Source organism: Cygnus atratus, chromosome 3, assembly GCF_013377495.2.
Source record: "Cygnus atratus isolate AKBS03 ecotype Queensland, Australia chromosome 3, CAtr_DNAZoo_HiC_assembly, whole genome shotgun sequence".
Taxonomy (NCBI): Eukaryota; Metazoa; Chordata; class Aves; order Anseriformes; family Anatidae; genus Cygnus; species Cygnus atratus.
In genome coordinates this window covers 86,202,226-86,227,998 of record NC_066364.1, presented here as the reverse complement: position 1 = coordinate 86,227,998, position 25,773 = coordinate 86,202,226, and the positions used below count along the sequence as shown (strand labels likewise).

General features: G+C 40.6%; 1 protein-coding gene across 1 annotated transcript in view; it reads right to left on the bottom strand.

The window, feature by feature from the left end:
* Positions 1-2,417: 2,417 nt before the first annotated feature.
* The window catches only part of LOC118255997 (opsin-5-like), a 33,677-nt gene continuing 10,321 nt past the window's right edge, over positions 2,418-25,773 (bottom strand). Inside the window, exons 2-6 of the mRNA XM_035562659.1 lie at positions 23,754-23,959; positions 9,155-9,254; positions 6,978-7,082; positions 3,523-3,746; positions 2,418-2,855 (exon numbers count right to left, since the gene is read on the bottom strand). Coding sequence (XP_035418552.1) covers positions 2,418-2,855; positions 3,523-3,746; positions 6,978-7,082; positions 9,155-9,254; positions 23,754-23,959 — 1,073 coding nt within the window. The remainder of the gene's footprint in view (positions 2,856-3,522; positions 3,747-6,977; positions 7,083-9,154; positions 9,255-23,753; positions 23,960-25,773) is intronic.

Below are 25,773 nucleotides of genomic sequence, written 5' to 3'. Positions count from 1 at the left end.
GGCTTAACAGGAGGAACTTCAGTGACAAATGTGCTAGTGCTGTTACTGGGCCTGGAGCACAGGTTGGTGCCTGCAAAGGCATCTGTCCCCTTTTCCCTCGAGTAACCCGCAAAACCAGATGTTCTGCTCTGCAGACATGCAGTCTCATGGTACTACCCTGTATCCACAAAGCACAGTAGCCTTAGGAATGGCAGGAGGGAGTTATGCGCAGTCCAGTCACAGCTTTTGCTGTGTTAGCTGTTTCTAGGTGTGTTTCAGCAGGTATGTATCCTTCAGCTGCTCCTCTGCTTCTCTCCCTCTTATCCCTCTGTTCTGTTCACGTTCTGGTTCATTTCAACTACTCTCTCATCTCCGTCTCACTGCTGTGTACATGTGCAATAGCATATGAACTAGCAGAGATTTTGGCTGGTATGCTGGTGGTGTGGGAAGGGGCGCAGACTCCTGGAAAAGGCCTTGTTGCTCTGCCACCCCCTTTGCCATTTTCCCATCTTTCTGCATCAAAGTCTGGATCCCACAGATCATTGGCATTGTTACAGTGCAGTGGAGCAAGTACTTCCCCTAGACATCTGTGAGTTAGTTGAAATGCATATTAAATGCCAGCCTGGCATCGAGCCACATCCGATGGAGATGTGTGGCATGCCTCCCTGCAGGGACACCTGGGTGCATGCAGCAGTGGCAAGGCCCAGTCCAGCAGTGCTGCTAAGGTAGGTTTTGGGTTAGGCCTAGAAGCTTTCAAGACTGCGTGGCAGCTCTGGCTAGCCCAGCCTGGCTTCATCCAGCTGGGACAGAGTTTGGCCCTAAATGGTTTCATCTGTTTCGGCAGTTACAGCATGTGCTTTTATCTGGAAGTCAACAGTTTACTTATTTGCTTTTAATTATTTATGGTAATGAAATAGCACCCATGTTTCAATTTTCCACAAAGACGAATATTCTTGTAGTTCAGATCTGTGGCCATGAAAGAAAACAGTTCCCAACTGTTGCTTATAATGTTTATTTGTTTTTAACTTCAAAACACAGGTGATTTTCTCAAAACAAATAGAGTAATGGAGGAAATGAAGGTGGGCTCTCTTTGCTTTTCCAAATGTGTTTCTTGGGAAAGTTACAAACTTGTGCAAAACAACTGCATTTTAGCATACCTGGATGGTGAAAGATTCCACAAAGTCATAAATATCAGTGAGCCTGGCAACAAATGGTTTTGTTCCCCTCCACTCCCCTTGCTTAGCATGCAAATGTCACTGAATAAACCCCCAAAATTTCCAGGGCTAATGCATAATAACTAACTGCGTACTCAGAGACTTCCATAAAAATGTGTAAAATGGGGAATTAGGACCATATACCTCCTCACTTCCATTTTGAAAAATAAACCTGATGGAATAATTGGATACTATAGTATTTGATAACCTTGCTGCTGATTTAATTCTACAATTTTGCTATTTAAATCACTTAGTTGATATATCTATTTTTTTAACCAATAGGCAGGTACAAAACCTTTCTTTAGAGCAGCAGCGAAGTGTTGGATTATATTTTGTAAGTAGCTCTGATGCCATACTTTGTCAATATTCTTGCAGGCTTAATGTCGTTGGTTTCATTGCCTGCACAGCATCCCCTGCTCCACCTTAATAGTCATGTAGAAAAACAATCAAGCTGGAGGCACATCAGGAAAATTAAAGCCAGCTTTTTGGCTTTAATGAATGGGCACACTGTAGCCAGGCCCTGCTCACTGGGAAAGTTGGGAAAGATGGAAATAATTCTGCAAACAAACAAGGAAAAGTGTAAAGCCACTGTTGAGCCTACAGTGACTACAAAATGCTGAGATCTACAGCTCTTAGAACCTGCATAGACAAACATAGAGTTGGGCACAGGCGATCAGGGCCCCACTCATGCATGGATGATGGATCCATCTCTGTACCCCCAAGGAGCAAGCGTTTTTGTCTATAATCTAGCAGCCACTGGAGCAGCAGCTCCACAGCTATCAGCATGGCCCTTCTCCTATGGCCAAGGGCTGTGCAGCACCACAGAGCTAAAGTGATCCTCTATGGCTGGGACTGTTGAAGAGTAAAAAATACATTTGGAAATGTAATCTCATAATTAATACCATTTGGATGGGAACATTAGTGAATTTTTGCTAGCTAATCCCTTGTCTTCATAAGTCAGCCTTCCTTTTCTTTTATGCATGTGAAAACGAAATGTTTCTGGCACTGGGTGCACTGCCTGCCCACATTGTAACGTGCTTTGTAGCATTTCGTACCTACACAGAAGGAAAATATCACTTTGTCATCTGATTTGGTTGAGTTGCATAATCGTCAGTGCTATAGCAAGAAACAGATGGATTGGGAGTTGGGAGATCACTTGAGCAGTGATCTGAAGAGGGTCTTCATGAACACAAAGTGGGTAAGTGCGTTAAGTGGCCACCAAACTCACAGTCTATCACATTCAATGTCAGGGTTATTAGATGGCATATCATGAATACCAAAATACTCTTCCCTGTTTGCTGGAGGTGGAGTGTTGCTTGGACTTCCCACCCCAGAATCAGGGCTTGGTGCAGGGTGCATTTCTGCTGCATACTTCTCTTCTTTCTGAGAAGGCTCTTGTTTTTGCTTGAGGTTTTTGAAACGTTTGAGCTTCACAGGGTCCTTGACTTCCTTGGCACAATGAAACAAGATGAAAATGTCCCTCCGAAACTTGGAGCTCATTCCAAAGTAGATAATGGGATTGTAGAAACTGGCAGACTTAGCAAACAAACTGGCAAGGATGCTGGTAAGGTTGGGCACAGGGTGACCATAGGCAGACCATATAGAGATGACAGCATATGGTGACCATGCAATAATGAAGGCTGTGCAAATGACAATAGAAACCTAGAAGACAGATGAAAAATAGCCTTAAATCTATACTGGAAGACTGCGTCAGGGAAGAAATACACTAGTAATAGTAGCTTGAAAACTCAACTGGAAGGGAAACATTCAGATTCTACTGAAGGTATAGCTCACAGGAGTGTACAGACAAGCAAAAGTTTTGCTTTGATGGAGACAGGTAGGCCTAGAAGTTAGATATCTAATTTGGGCACGAGGTGTGCTTGAGCAATGCCTCATCTAATGGAATGAAAATAGCTACAACCCCCTGTATGTTTATCTGGGCTCAGAAGACTTAGGATAGATTTAGGTCTAGGACAAGTAATTTGAAAGTTTCCTTGTTGCTTTTGAGCATACACAGAAGTTACATCTCTGCCGAAAGAAAAGGGAATATGCCAAACCAAACTTCAGTTTTTGTGATGTATAACCTGCTCCAATTATATTTAAATTATTTTTCTCCTGTGATGTAGGACCAATATTAGCCAACTAAGGGAGCAGGAGTTTTAAACAATCCTTATGTTCACTTCACTGAGTTCAGACTTTGTCACTAAAGATTACAGAGAAATTAAATGTGAGTGGTGGGTTTTGTTCTCTTCTGGTCTAGTTGAGACCAATTTTTGGATAGACAGCTTTCATTGAGATGAATCCTACCCAATATGAAACCCAGACTCACCCTGGTGACATCCCGCTCTGTTCTCCTCTGTCTGTCTGTGGGATCACTGAGTCCTGTTAATGCATGGCTTAGTTTGACAGTGTTGATAATTGACACATATGAGAAGACCATGACTGTCACAGGTAGGAAGAAGCAGCAGATAAAAATGGAGACAATGTAGGACTTGTAGATTGTAGAGAAGTTGGCTTTTGCCCAGTCTATTTCACATGTTCCGTACATGCGATCTGGAAAACAAAAGTAAGTTGGTTAGCATTTTTAGAACATTTGTCTGGTTTTGTGTAATTAATATATCAATTTAGAAGCTGTATTTTTCTTCTTTGAGGCAGTAAAGAATGGAGTGATCTTTCTGATTTAATGAGCTGTGACAATCTCCTACATAAACAATTTTTCAAGACCAGCTAGACCATAACAAGTTTTAATGCATATTATCATTCTGTACCATTTAGATTTCCATTGTTAAGTCCATAATGCACGAACTGTTGTTTTAAGATAGGAAATTGTGATGCTAATTGTGGATTAACATAGTAGGTTTGATATTCCTGTGTAGTCTGTTATTTGACAATGTTCTGTGTAGTAACTTTCTAAGATGAGCTCTATACCAGCATAACAAGCAATTGTAGGGACAATGTGCCACATGTAAGAATTCAATACTTACATAGCAAAGTAGGAAATAAAAGTATTGAGTTTTTTTTAAATAGAAGAAAAATGGTAATGAAAGTTTTACTGTAGTGAGAGATGAAAGCAAATTGATACAGCTGATAGAAATTATGGGAAGATGAAGCATATAAATACAGATGATATGCTGTTAATGGAAATGACATAATTTGCAAATGTGTTGTGAATTGCAATATTTTGTGAATTGTTGATTTTTGCTTTAAGGGAAGAAAGCTATTTTGTGTGTGGTTTATTATTATTATTACTATTATTGTTATTATTCCTCCCCTGACAGCCATGGCAGTAAACCAAATTATAAATAATTGAAGCATAAACCAAAATTACGTAAGTCAAGTATTAACAAGTCCTGAAATACAACACAGGTGAAGCTTGCATGATTTAGCAACAGATCTCTCCCTGGCATCCAGCGATAATTCTAAAGAAAAAAAAATCCCTTAATTCCTCATGGGTGATAGAAGGTTTAGATAGGATGAATTAAAGGAGCAAAAGATTAAAATCACTTTCATGAGTCTCATCAAAAAGAGCTCAGTATTTTTAACATCAAGAGCTTTAGGTGTTGCTGTCTGGATGTGCTCAGTAATAGAATCTTCTTTGCCTTTTTTTCATCAGTAGATCCCAAGATATTATTCAAAAAGATAACCATAGTATCTGGCTTAATTCTATGTTTCTCATTTGTGAAAACTTCTGACTTCAAAAAAGAAAGCAGCTTCCAGATGACATGAAAAGAAAATCCTGCACTTCTTCTATGAGTCAGAATTCAGGGCTGTGTTTTTCCCCCTCTCAGCAGGGACGCTGGCAAGTGGCATTTCCAAAAGTCAGTGGGGTCCTGGGGACCTCTGCAGCTGCTGTGAAGAAGTGGCAGATCAGAGGCTGTGATGTGTTACATGCTGTGGTCTGCTGGTACCCGTCCTGCTCCGCTGCCTGCTGCAGGACTTGCCCTTGCTGGGCTCCCACATCTTCATGGGTGCCGTCTGTGGAAACGTGTTTGGAATCAGATAGACCACGAATCTGACACTGCTGCGATTCTCAGCAGGGAGAAGCACTCACAGAAGCTGCTGTGAACGCTGGCGTTAGGAAGCTGAATCCAAATAACAAGCAGGATCCACAAGGGCACTTGGATACCCCGACAGAGCAAAGAAGTCCCTGGCTCCAAGTTAGGGCCAAAACCGGATGTCAGAAATCATTCTACAAATGAAGTGCTAGTAAGATTATTGGAATATGAAAACACAGCATGCCAGAAGATATACAGAAATGACAAATCTAACCTCCTCAAGTCTTATGACATATCGAGAGTGCAGAAACAAGACATAAAATTAGAACAGTGATTCTGTCTCAAACAAAAGATCCACGGAGCCTAATGCACTGATAAAACAGTTTGCTTTGGGATTGTTGGATTTGATTCAACAATCATAGAAATAGCTGCTTTTCTCATGTGTCCTTCAAGGGTGCAGAGATACTTCAAAGGATATGTATATAATAAATAAACATTCACATGCTGCAGCTCTGGCTTTGGCCTTTTCCTGATATTCACCCTTGCCCTAAACCTCTCCCTAGCAGTAGACCTTGGAGTCTACTGAGCCTTAGCCCCCAGTTATCGCCCCTGTGAGCAAGTTCTCAGGGGAATAAATATCTTCTCCACCTACACTGTCATTCTGCAAAGTCTTTTCAGCCACACTGGAGATCTAGGCTTTCTGAGTTTTATTAGTTTCCTGATGGTACCTTGTGTTTTCTCCCTATTTTTCCATCTCTGAGCGTCATGCTTATGTTTTCATAGACCTATAAAACACAGCTCTATATTCTGTTTTCCAATTGGTAATCACCATTTCAAATGCACCAAGTTTTTCCTGTATGACTTTAGATTCCTTAGCTCTGAATTATCTCTGACATTATTGCCCAGAAGCTCAGCACACCAAAACCCTTCTGCATGTTCCCACAGTGAAGCTTTGTTCTCACTGCAAGATGAAACGTCATCCAAACTAATACTGTATCCTCAGCAACTTTGTAATTTCACTTTTGCCCCTTGACTCTCGGCTACTGTTTTATGAATATGTTGAATGTTGCAGATCAAAGAGCAGATGTCTACAGTATGTCCATACCCTTGGACAATTTCAGTCATACAATTTTAGTTGTTAGGACTTCTGTATTATTATTATTTGTTCCTAGAAATTTATTTTGATTTGTTTAGAGACTTGAGACAATTTGTCCACCTTTTCTGGTGTGAGGGAAATTAGCCATTGAATTACCTCAGTGTTCACTAATGAATTTTTCCCCCTAGTCCCACTTCTTTTTTTGCTAGAGCCTTATCTTGCATCCTAATCACTTTTTGGACTGACAGACTTTCTGGCATCTTTATCATCTTCTGCTATGTTAGTTTTCATAATTTCAAACTGTTTCACCAGATCTTTCTGGCTTGTCTTACTATAGTTTCAAGTTCAACTTGCTGGAACTTGTGTTCTTTTCTAGCTCCCCAATCTTGACAATTTTTGAAGGATGCCTTTTGATAGTTTCCTTTATCTCATTGCTTAACCATGCCAAATATTTCTGGCCCTATTTTCTTTTTCCATAGGTAATACACTTTTGTGATATCTGCAAAAAAATCTCTTTAGAGCTGATACCAAAGTAGGCAACGCTGTGCATGTACATCATGCATGATAAATGATTTTCTCAGTTCCACTGATAATCAGTCTGGCTTATCACAAACAGCAAGAAAAAAAGGTAAGCATCTTTGTTTAGTTAAGTGGAGAGATGCCAAATATGTACAACTGAAAGATACCTGTTACCTGTATAACTGCCCCAGCCAAGCAATGGAGCTGCTGACCAGAAGAAAGCTGCTATCCAGATGAGAACCAGAGCCACCGTCATACTGCTGTTGCTGATACAGTGACCTGCAATGGCATGGTTTAGTCAGAAAATAAAACTTGGAAAGGCAACTTTACCTCTGAAATCTAAAGACACTATTAGAACAACAAATAATAAGGGAAACACAGCTATTGTTAAGAAAAGTTAAGTCAAAAATAGGTATTTATAAGAAAAGATGAAATATGAAAACTTGTCTGGATTGTGTTCAAGACCACTTGTAGAGCAGTGGAACTGAACAGCTTTTTAGCAGAAGACAGTGTTTGTTGAGCACTGCAGAATTAGCAAATGCTGTGTCAGTTTTGTTTTGCGATTTTGTAAAAAGCACAAAACAATTCTATGTCGTTTGATACGAAACAAACAATAAGTAAAGTCCTAGGATTTTCTTACTCATTTCAAAGTTTTTGCTGTTAAAAAAGGACAAGAAATATTACCCGGTCAAACTATATTAGTCATTCAGTACAAATGATTTAATCAGTCCCACTGTTGCCATACATTGTGGTAATTTCTTTGTCTACACAGAAAATATTTATGTGGCCACTAATCTCTGTTCTTCAAAATTTATGTAAAGTTATACTGAGTACTTGGTCAGATTTCCTCAGGAGGCAAACAAATTATGCACAGATGAACATGTGATACGGCTTTACAAAAGAGAAACACTTTAAATATGACTTCCTAATTTGCAGTGAATATAAGCTATAGAATACAGCAAAGAGAAATTCTAACAGGTTGTTTTGAAAATGAACTTCAACAAATCTAAAACTTCAGCAAACTGCAGAAGAACTTCCTGTGGAAAAAAAGACCTCCCTGTAGAAGCTCTTTTCACAGCTAATAATGCTCATGCTATTAGAAAAACAAACATATATAATGCATCCAGTGTATTTGTACGTTTTATATGGAGATACTAGTAAATTCCTGCTTGAAAGATGGCACAAGCCAGTCATAATGAGAGCATGAAAACTTAAAATACATTATGTATGCATGGTGAAAGGAAGACTGGGGAGAATTTATAGAGTATGTAGGCATAAAGAAGAACGACAAAGTAAGGCTCCCAGTGGAGGTCAAAGTTTTCAGCAGACAGAAGATCCAAGCTGAATGGCAAGGAAAGGTTTCTCCTGATCCTGTGAAAGAGAGTGTCTGGGGAGAGAGTGGTGACAAAGAATCACAAAGGAAAAACGGTAGAGGGTGGCATGTTTATAGAGGCTTTCTGATGGGGTCTTCACCTCACGTGTAAAGGATTTCAGACTAGATTTGAATAGCGGAGCACTCATATGCCTTTAGAGAGGCATTTATACCAAAGGTTAAAAAAAAAAAAGACATTTAAAAGCAAACAAACAACAACATCAAAAACAGAGCACTTGGTGAAAGGTCTCTAGCACTGCAAACTGTAATGAAGAGTAGTTGTTTGAGATATTCAGGTTGCAGATACCAGGACACTGAAGGAGGAGGAATTGTGGGTGAGGGGCTGTGTCTATGATGCCTCACAGACCCGGGAGATAGGCAGGAGACAGGGCAGAGATGGGTTATGGTCAGTTCTGGGAACTGTGCCAGTAATTCTCATCTCCTGTGGTACGAAACTGTCCACTGAGGGGAGGTGGGAAAAGCACATGGGGATGCCAGGCTGCACAGACCTGTGAACGCTGGAGGCACGATGTGCAGGCTGGGTGTTCCCAGTGCCATCTAAGCAGTCCACAGTGCCTGTGTTTTCTGAACCAGGGATCTTATCGAGGCTGGAAGCTCTCCTAAATATCATCTCACAGAAGATGAAAATTTGTTGGTTACAGTGATTCTGGGCAAAGATGTATGAATCACTTAAGAGCTATTTAAGTTGTACTCTAAGAAACAGAGAATCAGCAGGTCTTGTCTTTTGCACAAAAGTGAATTTCACCCATGGTAACCAAAGTGTACTGTTAGTAATTTGGCCTTTTTAGGGGTTAACTCTTGAAGGCTTCTGTGCAAACATGTTTCTAACATACCTAACTACATTAGGCTATGGTTTCCAGTGCATCTAATTTATATTTAATAAATTGTGTAACTGAAAGGAGTACAGATTTACAACAAATTCAATGAAAGCAGAACTGGACCTGCCTTTATTCCTTACCTCTCTCAGGATGGCAGCCTTTTATGTAGCGAGTGACACTGATCACTGTAAGGGTATTAATGCTAGCCAGGCCAAAGAGAAGTGTCAGGAAGCCATCAACCTGAAAAACAAAGCAGCACAGGGTGCTCTCTTACTGCAGTGCCGGAGGGGAAAAGAACCACAGGGATTGCTCTTGTCACTTTCATGTTAATGTTCTCGAAAATTTTTCCAGCAACCCAACTAGCAGGGAAATATAAAATGTCAGGAGCAGTCATCTTCTATAGGATCAGTGAACAAGTAAATGTTCAAAAATTAGAAAAGTGCTCTGTCATGTACATCAAATAAATAAGAAAACACACCCTCACATCTAAGCTTCCCTAGAATGACTTGCCAAATGAAGGAGAAAAAAGATTGAACTCAAGTGAAGAAAAACCCTGAATGTGCAAAAAGGGACTAGATGCGGCCAACCCATTGAGGCAGAGCAAGAACACAAACTGACTCCATGAATTTTAGGCCAAAGAGGGAAGAACAGAGGAGGTAATGGGTTCGGCTGAGCAAGAAGTCTTGCAAAACATTAAATAAAAACATCTGACGCTAAATCAAAATGGGTGTCGGTGCTGGTGTTACTGACTGCATGCTATTTACCAAGGCTGATCCTCACCTCCAGCTCCCACTGATGTCAGGTCTCAGCCGCACGTGTGCAGGACGGGAACAACTCCGCTGGTGTCAACTGCGAGTATAGGAATGGAGCTGCTGCTGGCTGCGGTGAAGGTGGATGCAGCCATCTGCTAGGGAATGCTATCTGACTGGGAAGTGATCCAGGCAAAATACAGAAGGCAGTCTTTTTTTTTTGTTGTTGTTGAAAGCTTGCGGTGATGTACGAAACTGGGCAGAGCAGAGGAGCTCTTGGAGGTGTCAGTTTTACACTGAGGGAGGCAGGAACACTGAGCAAGTGTCGCTGGACTCCGACTTGGCATTTGAGTTGTAAAATTATGGGAGGGAAGGCACGTCATTATTCTAAGGGAACAAACTCTGTCTTTGTGTGAATGGGCACAACTCCCATGGAATTCAGTTTATCCCAGAATCTGCGGCTTTAATCCAGGCTCAAAGCTGAGACCATGGCAGATTGTATAAATTAAATTGGGTGAAGGGTTAGGATAGGAAAGGGCTGCTTCATCGTTTCTTTCACTGGTGTTTTTTCTTGCCACCGACACCCTTATGCTGACTCTAAGTACTTTTTAAGGCCAATGTTTCCAGACCTATTTTAAATGCACACAAGACTTGCTACTGCAACAAGCTAAATCCATCTATGCTGTACTTACAATCAACTCATACTTGGTGTATAAATGCAAGCAAGGTTCACACCAGAAAACAGATGTCCTCAGCTACTTACTACAGGCTGCACTTGGCTGAATTTTACCCACTGTGTATTGTAGAGATGAGTGAAATACCTGGATATGAAAATGTGCTCTGCATTTCATCAGCCTTTTTGATGCAAACAGCTGTGACTTCTCCATGTGCTCTAACAACGCTTCATAAAAGCAGAAAACAGCATGGCTGAGGGCTACTGAGAAACCACACTTAAACGTAAGCTTAACCAATTGCTCTAGTTATTAGATTAGAAAGGAAGTAGTATTTCAGCAATGATGCAAAGAAACACTTTGAAATTAAGTCTAAAGAGCTATGAGACTTAACACACCAGTAGTAGGACAAACTTCTTAGTATGTATCCATTAGCCCTTCTATGCTGAAACCGGCTGATTTTTTCTGAGATACATCACGGTATGTTTTGCTACCTGCAGGCATGATCACAACTCTTCCATTCCCCCATTCCCTGATGTCAGAGCTTTGAGGACTCAATTACATTGAGTCCTTGGTTGGAATAGCCCTTGGGCACGTTTACAAGGGAGGAAAGTGGGTCTAGAAATATACTCTTCCCCTTTACCATTTCAGATGAAGCTCCATCACCATAAGAAAGAACAAGCCAAAATATTTTCTAGCTATTTCACAGCAGCATTTCGGCGCATCAGAATACTGTTGCTTCTGTTAGTGTGGGGCTACAATCAGAGATTTGAGCAGGGCCACGCAGTCACTCTGTCTAAACCAGAAGCAGCATCCCACAGGCGGCTGTGCTGCGCAACTGGGGAACAGCCAACAAGGTAAAAGGGCAAGGAGGAGAGGGAACTCGGGGGATGACAAGAGAGCTGGGATGAAATGAATAAAGGAGGTAAATGAGATGGCTCTGAAGCTGCAGAGCAGCCCGTGCAGAGGCCGTGGCATCTGGAAGCTTGAAATAAGAGAGATCAATGCAGGAGGGTTAGGGCTGCTTTGGGAGCAGGATCCTCAAACCAGTGTCATCCCTGCCAAACTTCTCTAAAGCTACAAGGGATGAGCAAGCTCTTGAGACAGCAAGCATATACAACTGGATATGGAAGAAAGACCTCTGCTCCTAAACAGACAACACAGACTGCAGGTAGCAAGCAGAGTGACTACCCAAAGTAGTTAGCAACAGAAAAGCTACTTTAGCATAGTCCTGATTTTTACAGCCACAGATTTTACTACCTGTAAGTAACAAAAAAAATAAGGTATTTGCAACTTTCTGCTAGCTTAAAGATGCACAGCCAAGGAAACACTTGACTAACCATTTCCTTAGAAATGGTTATACTTACTCAGAAAGAGCAATGGTTTTCTCCTTCCCAGGTTCTGTTTTTCCTTTTCATTTATTCTACCCCCAGCTAGCTCCGTCCTGCATAGTCACATTTCCTCCATTTTTGTGTAATGCAATTTTGTCCTTCTTATTATGACTGAATATCAACAGTGTTGATAGGTAACAATGAATTCCAATAGAAACACAAAATTGACCATATAGTAATTTTGACCCACCACTTTTCCTTTTTACCTATTAAGAAATAGGAGTAAATTAGCAGTTTTAAAAGGTTTTCTCTCAGTGCCATACCAACATTGCTCCTTTGGCTGTGTAGATATTCACAGAACTTGCTCATTACCTTTATGTTGCCTGGAAACTAAGGCACAACTGAAGAAAAGGCTATGCTTTTTTTCTGCTTTGTATTTATTTTAAATCTCACTAATATTCTTGGTATACTATTTACAAGCCACAAGACATAAAGCTCCTACTGCATGCAAATTTGTTTCTTAAGTTTTCCTTCGCCGCAGGGAGAGACAGAAATCCCCAGTGTACCATCAAATTTTTAGCTATGAGCACCCGAGTTTTACTACCTTTATTACTTATGTATCCCTAATGAATTCATAAGGGTTGTCTTCATTTACAGCGGACAAAGTAAAATATAGCCTATTATTGGATTAATCAAGGTTTAATGGCACAAAAGCAGATTGCCAAAGTAGCTATTACATCTCAAGTTAGGCTGAAACATTGATCTCAGCAGCCAGGATGGCTGCATCACTCCCTCCTCTGGCCAGCTGGTGAATCTATTGCAATTCCCTGAAGTGCATTTGCTTCCCTTCAGAACCACTAAATATGAGATAATGAATAAGTAAAGAAAAAAATGAACTTTTAACAGAGATTATTTTTCCACTGCCTATATTAAAGTTCATCACAATATAATTTCTCAGAATAATTTTATAAGTACAAATCTGATTATTCCCTTATCATAATGTAAATAGATATTGGCAATAAACCTCCCTTTTGTCAAAAGACAATAAATAAATAAATAAATAAATCCACCTAATCAATTTTTAAGAAATACATTCATAAAAAACAAACAAAAACAGTGAGTTCTCTTAGAACAGAGAATGTTTTAAAGTTTAACAAGTTCTCAGGGTTTTCAGTGTGAGAAAATATTCCACTCACATCTAATTATTCTCAACATTATTCTCCCATCCCTCCAATACATCAATAATATGCCACTGAACTATTTTGCCTTATAGTAAATCTTCTGTCAAATGGAAGAACTACCAAAGTTTGTGATCAAAAGCAGTCTTCACAGTAGATGGCTTAAAACTCCCAATGCATAGTGTTCCTAAAGTGCTCAAACGACTTCGGTAAAATTTAGTGTAATACATGAAGTAAAAAAGATTTATAATCTACCACAGTCTCAACAGTGTCTTCCGCTCACACCACATTGCTGTGCTATTGTTGCACTCTGCCTTTCAAAATGTCTCAGCAGGGTTCAGAGGTGATTGCATTAATCCAAGCCATTAGAGGTCTCTGACACCAACAACAACATGTAATTTTCTAATAGGAGATGAGAACTGATACCCAACAGGATTATATAGTTTAAACCATTAAGTGAGAACATCAGATGTTCATTATTTTGTGTTCACCAAGTAATTAAACCTTTCTGTTTACTGCATATATATTAAAGATAGGAAAAAATATGAATGCAATATTTAGGCTATACAAATACATGTAAAGATATAATTTTATTAACTACACTAGATAGTTAAATGTACAGTTGGTGCAAGCTATTAATATATATTAATATATAAGGTATTAATATATGCAGATCAGGTTTTGCCTTTGATAATCAGATCAGGTTTTGCCTTTGATAATATCAGGGAATTCAGAATAAGTCTACTTGCTTGTAGTTATTTTAGATTTATATACTGGCTTAATGAGATTCAACTTATACTTACTTTTGGGAGGCTTTGAGTTATTACGGTTGTAGCCCTCTCAAGTCACAGTTTATACTCACGGTAGTATGCCTGTACAAATGTGTATGGTTATGAAGGTAACAGCTATACCAAGAGCACGTAATTTAACAAAGACAAGTTTCTTTCAGAATTTCTTTACAGAACCTCATTAGATTATAATCTTACTGTAAGTGCCACATCTGCACATGCCTGTGAGCACCTTCTTTCTGGTTCTGGGTTGATGCTGTGGGACCATGACAGGTTTCATGCCTTTCCCATCCATCTATAAAGAATGAATGGGGAGGAAGAGACAAAACAAGTATCTCATACCACCTTGATCCAGATATCGTGGAAAGATTCCCATCTTCAGGTTAAATGCTGCATTACTATTATCTTTCTGTGGCTTACTGTACAGGGAAGTTAAGAAGCACTAGATAAGAAACTCTAGCATTGACCTCTGGGAACATCCATGCTATGCTGTGTAAAACTCTTTTCAGTGGGCCTGAGCCAAAACTCCTCTCCACTTTGGTGATGTTAAGTCAAAGGCTGCTTGTTTATTGTTAGCAGCACCATTACTATAAACAAACAAATACACAGACAGATAAAAGAAAACAGCCTCATGAGTAACCTGTCTTATCTTTACATTTCCATGGAAAGCAATGCTTGACTTTACGACCTATGGTGATCCTACCCCAATAACTGAGATCATTTAATGTCAGGTTAAGTCACAGTTTAATTTTCAAAGTGAAGAAATACCAGCTTTGCCTTTTCAAAAGGTCACGGTGAATGTTCATGTACACTTACACATCTCTCAAGGGAAGAAGAGGTCTCACAGACTGTTCACAGGCCCTGCCAGGACAGCCCAAAGATTACAAGTGACCATCCAAGTTCTCCAAAGTTTTCCCCGTGCTGTTTCCCAGCTAAAAGGAATCTGCTTAAGTAGCCACCACCAGGTTAATACAAGGTCACCTCTGATTGCTGGCTGAATGCCTACCAGTGAAGTTATTCTTCTGCTCATAAAGGTCCTATGCAAGAGGCAGGGCAGGCTAGCAGTGGTGCCAATTCAGCCATAAGTGGTTGAGACAAGAACATGCTATGTCCCTGACAGTCTGAAAAAGCAGGACGGCTAGTTAGAGCTCTCCTCTTACATTGACACTCATGGATCCTCTGCATCCTAAACTGAAATAACCAGAGAAAAAGAAGATATCTGAATTATCCCAAGAAAACGTTTTTAATCCTAAAATGGTAGAGGCTGTAAAGATCTTCAAATCATGACTGTTTATGATAAGCTGGACCCGACAGCTCCTACCAGGAAGGTCTCACAAATTGCCAAGGAGTCCTAGTAGCCCAGGGACAACCTGGAAGTAAGTGCAAAAGATATTATTGTTCTTAGGAGTTATATGAAAAGCCAACAGGTGCAACATCATCCTATCCTGCACGTACAGTGATGTGAAAATATTGGATGCCATATCATACAAAGCCCACTGCAAACAAGTCCTCTTGTCATTTATCCAGTCAGCATAGGGTCAGACACAGGACCTGAGCAGGAATTGCTTTCTACACGTTAGTGGTTTATTGACTTTATCTACCTAGAGTATTGCATTCAGCTATGGGAGCCCCAGCACAGGAAGGATATCGACCTGTTGGAGTGAGTCCAGAGGAGGGCCATCAGGAGGATTGGAGGGCTGGAGCACCTCTCCTATGAGGACAGGCGGAGGCAGTTGGGGTTGGTCAGCCTGGAGAAGAGAAGGCTTCGGGGAGGCCTTACAGCAGTCTTCCACTGCCTAAAGGGGGCCTACAGGAAAGCTGGGGAGGGACTCTTTGTCAGGGAGTGCAGTGATAGTACAAGGGGAAATGTCTTTAACTTAAATGAGGGTAGATTTAGATTGGATATAAGGAACAAATTCTTCACTCAGAGGGTGGTGAGGCACTGGCACAGGTTGTCCAGAGAAGCTGTGGATGCCCCATCCCTGGAGGTGTTCAAGGCCAGGTTGGATGGGACTTTGGGCAACCTGGTCTAGTAGGAGCTGTCCCTGTCCATAGGGTTAGGTTGGATATAAGGAAAAATTTCTTCACTAAAAGGGTTATGAAGCACTGGAACAGGCTGCTCAGGGAGGTAGCTGAGTCACCGTCCCTGAAGGTATTTAAAAGATATAAAGATGGGGTGCTTAGGGGCATGGTTTAGTGGCAGACTTGGCAGTGGTAGGTTAATGGGTGGACTGGATGATCTTAGAAATCTTTTCCAACCTAAGTGATTCAATGATTCTATAATCTTTATGGTCCCTTGGAACCCAAACCATTCTGTGATTCTATGATTCTAACATATACTTATGAAATAGAAGATTAGTAAATATGAGGTAAGATTATTTAAGACAGAAAATGTCAGAGTGCTTTTTGAGTTTCACATTAAATTTTGCTTAAAAGTCAGTGAGAAGATAGAGCACATGAGGAGGAGAGAAGAAAATGAATTGTTCAGTCCTGTGGTGAGAAGATCTTGAATGATGAAGATTAGTGATGGGCAGCAGTTTTGGAAAGACAACATTTAGTCTTTCAGAAACACACATCAGCACTGAAGAATGATGAAAACTACTAATTTCCACATAAGGAAGTGGAAAAAAGGAAAGGATGTTTCAAAGCCCTCCAAGAGGAAAGACTGGTCCAGGAATAAGAATTTGGGCTTTGGAAATTCCCACTTCTATATGACCGCTGTCCAGTGAGTCCCCTTTCCAGGCAGCACTGTGATTTGATGCAGTACTTAGGTGACACAGGAGGGGCTGCATCTGTCTTGTTAAACAATGAAACCGATAGTTTGAGTAGTCACAATTTTTCAAGCACCAAATATATATCTTCCTTAATTTGTCACAATTGGCTGCAGAAATAATCATTTACAGAAAAATGAGAGATTACATCACTAATGAAAACTGGCATAACTTCCTGCAGTCACATTAGTTACACTGAAATGATCCTCTATGTTGCTAATGATTCTGTTTGTGCAAAGGCACAGATTTTTCCCCCTTCCCTGCAGACGAAGCATTTTTCTCATTAAAATTTAGCTCACAGATGTCTATGTGAGCTGCTTTTATCTTATTGATGACAATGTATACACTCTTCAGATTATATCAAGGCAGACCAGGAATAAATAAGTAGGGAAGACTACTATCTCTGCCTGCCCCCCTCTCGCCCCCCTCCACTATTCAAACCTGTTATGCAAGGAAAAAATGATCATGAGGTAATATTCTTGTACTCATAATATTTCAAATATAAAGATTGTTCAGAAAAACATATCTGGGTGAGGAAGAGGCTTTACATAGCACAGTACAGGCAAAGTAAAGGGCACCAATTTTTGAATTTGCTTTATAAATCAGTCTCTACATCCCACCTTTCAGAGTGGATCAGTGTGTTAGGGTGAGCCGAATACAGAGCTAATGTTACACAGCTTTTCTTCAGCACCTTTAACACCTGTTTTATCTCTTAATGCTCTTAGTGCCAGTTCCATGATTTGACTTTGGGTTATTTTCATCTCACTGAAATGTCAGGAATGATAAGCTATATATAAATAAAATCCCACCAATATCACACCACAGCACTATGCTAAGATATTAAATAACTATTTTTCACTCCATTTTTACGTTGTTTTAATTTCTTTTACATCTTATAGGTAGATAGCTGATCGCTTATCAACTAAGCAGACATTAGGCCACATGCCTGTGCCATTATGATTTGAGAAAAAAATCTGTTTTCTTCTGTCCCAGCTTCAGTCCTAGAGCTCTTGGATGCTGGGATACAACAATCTTGCAAGATTTTTACACCAAGCAAATCTGTGCTTGCTCAGTCTTTGGTTGGGAAACCTCTGCCAAATCTAGTCTGCTCCAGAAAGCCATGCACTCCTGATCCTGAAAGATGAAGGCACTCCTGTAGCATGCGTTCTGGCTCCACTGCACACAAACAGCAGTGAACTCAAGGAACTGAAGACAGTTCCCTAATGTTTTCTTCAGTAATCTCTCAAGTACCAGGAGACGAAAGGAAGCCTGCGAGCTTTCATTTTGGTCCTTTCCATGTGCCATTGCCTTTACCACCTTGTCATGCTGACTGCTGAGCTACCACTGGACATTCATCCCATCCAGAAGGTGGAGGAATACCACACCACATGCAGTAATATGTTAACACTGTCTTGACTTTTACAGACATGCAAAAATCACAAACTGAGTCAACAGTCAATAATCTAGCTAAGTCAATAGATTGGTTGGTTATACTGGTTATATTAAATGGACAGAAATCTAAGCACTTCGAATCAGCTCTGTTTACAAAAGAACATAAATGTCTTCAGGGTTTTTGATTTATCAGATTATTTGCAGAATATGTTGTTAAAAAAAATATTAATCTTCTGTTTTCCCCTCAGAAAAGATTTAGTAACATTTTACAATCATTGTATAGGAAAAAAAGATAAATGCATGTTCTGAGAAAGCAAATGCCATCAATAAAATATAAAATAATTTATTCAAGATTGTAAGTCCTTGCTTCAAAACTTCAGAAAAGAGCCCATATATTTTCATGTTATTGATCTCAGAATTTCCTGTTTCAATTTTTCTTTCAGTGTTTAAGAACCTCACCTCCAATGTTTACAAAAGATGATCATTATTCCTTCTCAGAAATGTCAGATTAGACCTTTAAGCATTTAATCACACCAAAAATGCCGGCCTTAAGTGTCAGCAAGAGGCAGTGACTGGAAGCTGAGAGTATGGAAGGTGATAAGCAACACATGCTCAGTTTTGCAGGGCTGCGTGGCTGGTTGCTTACCTGGTGCAAGGGGGGGTTGTGCCTTAGAGCCTGGCTTCTAGACTGGACATGGCAAATGATGCTCCTAAAGTGGACGACAGCATAAGGTGAGGGGCATCTCTCACCTCCCTTCTGATTTTCAGTGCCTTATTCCAGACTGCAGATCAGAGTTGCTTGGGGTTCACAGTCCCTTAAATATGTAAGGCTTTCCAAAATTAAGCAATGTCACTGTGAAAAGCAGAGGGATTGCTGATCAAGTCTCCCTTTTTCCCCACCGAGGGTGCAGGAGAGCTGGATTCCCTTTCCTCCATTCAAAAGTGTTCAGACTCACATCCCCTGTCTGTGAATACAAGCCTCAGGACCATTCATTGTATGGCGATGCTCCATGGTCCTCAGAATGAGCAAAAGCCAGGGCCAAAGAAATAGGATGAGGCCCTGGGCAGGTTAGACAAGGCCTTGGGCAATGGAATCTAGTGGGTGGCATCCCTGCCGACAGCAAGGGGGCTGGAACTAGATGGTCTTTAAGGTTGCTTCCAACCTAAGATGTTCTATGACTCTGTGATTCTGCAAGAAAACACACCTATATTCTCACCATGTTCTCACGCAAAAATAAGAAATGAATCAATTAGTGACTGCAAATAGTTGGCAAGTGTTGCAATAGTTGGCAAAATACCAGGATTATGAAGCATTTCAAATTCTAGGGCTCCCCACAGCCCATCCTCAGTATCTGACATGACTGCAATGCACTTATGTGAATCAGACAGGTTACAACCCTTTGCCTTTATATAGAAGCTCCCTGAAGCCCACATCTTTTGTATCCAGCACATAATTGGCAGATACAAGAAGAAGTTTCTGTTAGTTGAGTTAAAAAGTTTAGAAGAAACTGTGATGTTTACATGCAGAGAATTAACATAGCTTTACTCCATACAAGCAAGTAGGTTTGCATTGCAATGTTATTTGCAGGTTTCATAGCAACTTCTAATTCAGCAGAACATACGAACAAAAAGCATATGGAAAGGACAAAAATATATCTTGAGGTAGCTTTTAACTAGGAATATGGCAAATGGGGGAACAGATGGCTCTTGGTTGCTGACATATTCACTGACCTGAACTTTACTAGATGAGCTGGTTTACTTGCTGATAATTTTACCAGAGGGGAAAAAAAAAAAAAAAAAGGACTATGCTAGAGACTGACTGTCCTTCCTCTGTCCAGATCAGGACTAAGACACAGGGTTACAGCAGGGAAGGGATAAACAAGAAGTGAAAAGAACATGAAAGCCACCCTTGGAAAATCATACCTATACGGAGCATTCAGTGGGAGCAGTATTTGTATACAGACCTACCATGTAACCTCATTCTTGACAGCAAAGCTCTGTCAAACCTCCAGAAAAGAAAAATAGTATCTGTCATGAGGAAGAGTAGTAGTGTTTCTTCCATACAGAGGGGGAGAACAGGAGCACGCACATCTGTCCCATTCAGCATGCATGCAACAAGGTGGTTCTTTTATCTGGAGGTACTACTTTTGTTATACAGAGTTTTCCTAGACAACACTGTTCTGGAAGAGAAGTATCTGTATGTCTTCTCCCCACTCCCCCTACCTGGGACAGCAAATATGGTGAACCTTACCTTTTGAAAAATATCACCTAAGGGCACTGAAGAAGGCCCAAGGCAGAGGAAGGGAAAATAGCCATGCGGATTAAGTGAGGTGAGCTCATGAAATTTCTTCATAAACAGAAATGACAGGCTAGCTTGGAAAAATAAATTTTCCCTAAGTATACCTGACAGCAGAAGCTGACTGATCAAACAGGAGCAAATGTTTAATGAAATGGACAAGGACGGAAAGCCAAAGTGAGGCCATCCTTGGGACCCAGCAAAATGAACCAAGTTATGGAAAACACACGGGCCGTGCTGAGGAAACGGCCTTGTTGATGTGTGTAGCAGTCCAGATTGTGACCCTAGCTACTTACAGAGGAGCTTGAGTGAGAACAGGGGACCAAGAGACACACACTTGTGACAGAGAGCTGTGACAGAAAGCATGACTTCACCTTCCTGGCACCAAGGCCCCCACTCCCCGGGTTCCAGATGCAAGACCCATTCTGGTCGGGCTATAAATGTATCACACTGTATAAACAGCAAAAAACAAGCAATCAAAACCCTACTGCTGTTCAGTGGTGAGCATTTTCAGAATGAGCTTTGTGCTGGCTGTCCACACACGCACAGAAGCGTACAAATCTTTTTTAACACAGAGAAGCTTCCTGCAATTTCAGTACAATATTCTTCCTAAAAACCTAAAGATCATAGAATAGTTTGGGTTGGAATGGCCCCAAAAGATCACCTGGTTCCAACCCCCCTGCCATGGGCAGGGACACCTCCCACCAGACCAAGCTGCCCAAAGCCCCATTCAGCCTGGACTTGAGCACTTCCAGGGATGGGGCATCCACAGCTTCTCTGCGCAGCCTGTGCCAGGGCCTCATCACCCTCTAAGTAAAGAATTTCTTCCTTATATCCAATCTAAATCTCCTCTCTTACAGTTTAAAATCATGACTCCTTGTCCTATCACTGCACTCCCTGACAAAGAGTCCCTCCCCAACTTTCCTGTAGGCCCCCTTTAGGCAGTGGAAGACTGCTGTAAGGCCTCCCCGAAGCCTTCTCTTCTCCAGGCTGAACAACCCCAACTCCCTCAGCCTGTCCTCATAGGAGAGGTGCTCCAGGCCTCCAGTCGTCCTCATGGCCTTCCTCTGGACTCACTCCAGCTGCTCCATGTCCTTTTTATAATAGGGGCCCCAGAGCTTAACACCGCGCTCTAGGTGGGGTTTCACAGATAGCCACAGTACTTTTACAAATTATGAACTATCTTAACAAATATTACTTTTTCATCACTGGCTTCTGTTTTGCCAAATTTAATAATCAAGAAGATGGATGTCAGGGTTTAAACTTGTTTTTGTGACCCTCAAGACAGAACAAAATCTTGATGGAAACAGGAATCCTACCTGTTGTTGAATATATCCTGATTTTCACTCAGCAAGTCACAAACAGTTGATACTATTCATTGGTAGTAAAAACTGGGAAACCAGAAAGGTCATTTAATGCTACCTCTTTCAGCCAGCTGGGTTGTAAATTTTCTGATATGCCACAGACCTCAGTTCAGGATTTCAGCCCAAGTGGTTTACCCTGTCTGACATAGGAGGTCTGTGGCAAAGCTGGAACTGAACCCAGAGATCCAGATTTCACCTTTCATTCCCTAACCATAGCACCAACCTTTCTTAAGACATGTGGCAAAATGGGATTCTGTTTTATTCTAAATTTGGGTGTGAATTTTACAATTTGTAGGTATGTCTTTGTTAATCTGGTGAATTGAAAAGCTTCCATTAATAAAGGAAATTAAAAGGTTTTCTGGAAGCTTATCCTCAACAGACCTTAAATCGCAATTGTAGATTTTCTCATTAGAGAAATAATGGGATTTAATAATTAGGAAATAATTAGCTTCATTTTGATAAAACCTTGTCTGCCAAATGGGTATGGACATACATTTTGAGTGAGAAAACATTTTTTAAATTTTTTTAAATGAAGCTACAGCTCTTAGGTTAATCAGTGTTCTGCAGAAAAATCTTATTCTCTGGGTAAGCAGACACAAGCTGTAAAAATTCTCTCTGCTGTGTTGCACAGTAGTTCAACCTCCTCTTTAAATAAAAATAAATAAATAAATAAAACAAGAAAAGAGGATTATTTCTCTCTCTTTTCCTTCATCATGATCTTACTTATACCTTGCTGTAGGCTATCCTGTCATTTTCAGATTTTCAGATTTTTGATTCCTTCGTGAAACAGACATTCACATTAAATATACTTTCTCACAGATGTTACTGACAGCACCAGAGAGCCAGGCTTGTGCTTATTTATCTGTGGAACATATTTATATTCTGTCTATGCAGGTCTGTGTGTTTCAGAATTAGCAATAATAACATTTTTCAAATTTCCGGCAAAAAGTTGCCTCCAGGTTCAGGGATAAGCATGCCATAAAGAGAAGTCACTCATCATACCATAGACCCCAAATCCAGAAAGACTTTAGACATAACGTTGCAATCGATTCAGCACAAGTAGCTGCGTGCTATAATTCACGGGTACGCCCAAGTCCTGTGCAGAAGCTTTGCTCTAAATGCCTTGTCAAGCAAGAGCCTAGGTTGCTTAGAGTTAAATGCTGAAGTGCCAACAACTGGGCTGGCTGCAAGGGAGCTGAAGAAAAGCAGAGCCTGCACCTGTGCTTTCCAACATGAGTGTGAGCTATGACATGAAGCTAAAAAAAAGCAAACCAGTAGGAACTATTGCGAAGAGAGAGAGCGAGATTCTCTGATGGCTCACGCAGAGGGGAAGAAAAGCTTGTCACCTATAAAGAGCAAAGTACTCTCTGGTGGATACCTGAGAAGGAAAGAAGGGGAGAAGGAAAGGAATGTGCAAGTCTGCCTCCAGAAAATCAAACCCCAACCAACTCAGTCTTGTTTTCTTCGTTTAGTTTAAATGTCTAAAACACCTTGCAAAACAAAAGTCCAAGTCCCATAATACTCTCCAGATGCAATTCTGATTCAAGTAAGATAAGAAAAAAGGATATAAAGCAGATAATAAGAGGTAAATATAGATAAGAAAAAATGATATAAGTATCCTTTTATCACTATGAAAAAAATCAACCAAAACAAGAAACCACTCTGCTATTGTTTTTCTGTAAAACCAAGACTAAACTACTCTGGAAAGTGAAATTTTAGACTAACTCACTAATACATCTTCTTGTATTTGTGGATTGAACTGATTGGTGCTGGTCTCCTCAAGTGACCACAAGAACATAGAGTAAAACTGTAAACACACTATAGCAAAGGACATCTTTTGTGCAATAATTGTGAAACTTGCAGTATACAAACCTTCTCTAAGGTTTCTAGACCCTCTGCTACAAAGAAAATTATGAATTTCAAACATACAAAATCCTCTTGTAGGAAGGACAGCATTTAAATGTAGCATCAGTCAGCATGTTGGGTATGTTGATTTTTTGCAGTAGGAAAAATCACTGAAAATTTGTCAAAAGCTGATCAATCACATAGATTTATGGATGTAACAAAAGAGAAGACTGTCCTTTTGGAAGGTTAGTCAGTACTCCTTTTCACCTTTTTGGTCCTGCTTTGTTATTTATACACAGCATGTACACAAATAGCTACACTTATTTTGTCTAATTGAGTATAATCCAGTCTTACCTGGCAAGTCCATATTGATGTGATAATGAATCCATCATCTCTGAAAACATTGAAGATTTCAATGATCCCCCGTGAATAACCAAACACAGAGATGCCAGCATCTGATATTGCTAAGTTAAATGTGAGGTAGTCAGTGGGCTGCAGAAGATGTCTTTGTTTATACAGGACAAAAATCACAATGCTATTTCCAAACCAAGACAGCCAACCTGAAAAAAAAAAAATTCATGAAATCTAAAACCAAACAAAGCAAGCAGCAGTTGAATCTGTAAATGTGTGATGTCACTTCTAATGCTACCCTTTTGTTCCATTAGAAATTAATTGAAACAGTGTATTTTAGCCACTGGACAGCCTATGCATGAAACCTTTATAAGTAGCTAGGTGTATTTCAGAAGTAGGAACAAGTGAATAACTGGCAATAAAACAGAATAAACACAATAAGTTGCTGCTGTGTTTCCCGAAGATCCACCATTTGAAGGCCTGGAGCAATTTTTTTTTTTTCCTAAATAGATGGATGAAACTCATGAAACAACTCCTAGGGAAAAAATAGGAGTGGTAGAGTGGAGCAGAGACTACATAAAATCTGACAGAAGCTGCAGCTGTTTAGGTATGTTGTATACAGTAATGGATACTGAATGTTCATGCAAATAGTCACAGAGCTGCTTCAGCAGTCCTTTCTGGAGAAGTACTGCCCTTTTCAGCTAATACAATTAGGTTTATTCTCTTAGAACAGTCTAGGATCTCCTTGCCGCAAAGTCTGTCCCAGCTGGAAATGGCTTAATCTGTATAAAAAGAACATTTAGAAAAGGACATTCACAGAAGCATTAAAGCCTTTTTCTTTTTCATTTTAAGAAAAAAAAGAAACTCTACCTTTCTAAACTCTAATTTCTAAACTCTGCCTTTTCTTTTGTTTCTTTTTTTTTTCTTTTTAAAGAAAAAGAAAAGAAAAGGGAAAAAAAAAGTTGAGCCTTCTCTTACAGTCCAGCTACAGAGTTGTCTGGGTTGTATACGTCTAGCTACATGAAGAAAACACAAGGACGGGAGATGGTTCTGAATGTGGTGAAAATCAGTCACCTACTCATTTGGAGAGATCTAGAGTTTCTAAATATGTGTGGCTATTGCTCTACGCATCCATGCAAGACCTGGGTTGTTTGCATCCCACTTTCTGAAATGATATAGACATGTAGAAAGGAATTACGCTTAACAAGATGCTTACTCATAAGCATCAGGCTCATTGTTGAGAATGGGACTTAGCTGGTAAAGGAGACAGCTCCAGGGCAGCTGCAGGAGTGATGAGCACCCCTGATGAGCACCAGGTTAGGTAGCACCTAGCTCCCATCAACTCACACCTCCACCCCAAAACCTGCTCCATGACTGCCACGTAGCTGCCATGTAGGTGCACACGCCTCACCTTGTTAATGCAGAGCAAAACATCACCTCTTCTGGGTGTCTGCAGCTTAGAATAAGTTTGTAGGAGCCTAGGAGCTGGTGGATTTGTTTCCCACAGCTGGTGCCAAGGTGCAACCTTAACTAACAACTAGGTCAGAGAAAAGCATTAATCTTCCATCGGGACACAAGCAGTAGTTACCCCAGAGTATGGAAGCTGTATATAGACACAACAAGATGCAAATACATGTACTGAAGAAGGATGTGACGCGACGGATGTGACTTCTCTTGAAAAGAGAAGCCTCAAGGCTATCAAACAGGACTATAGGGGGCTGGGACGATTGGTGGAGGGAGCGGGAGTGCAGGTGGTGTTTTCGTCTATCCCTACGGGGGGAGGGAGAGGCACGGAGAGGACATGGAAAGCTCACGTGGTTAATAGGTGGCTCAGAGGCTGGTGCCAGCACAGAAATTTTGGGTTTTTTCACCATGGGGAGCTTTACTCGGCACCCGGCCTGATGGCCTCAGATGGGTCCCTATCTCCAAGGGGAAAACGGATCCTAGGCCAGGAGCTGGCGGGGCTCATAGAGAGAGCTTTAAACTAGGCGAGAAGGGGGACGGGGCTCAAACAAGGCTTGTT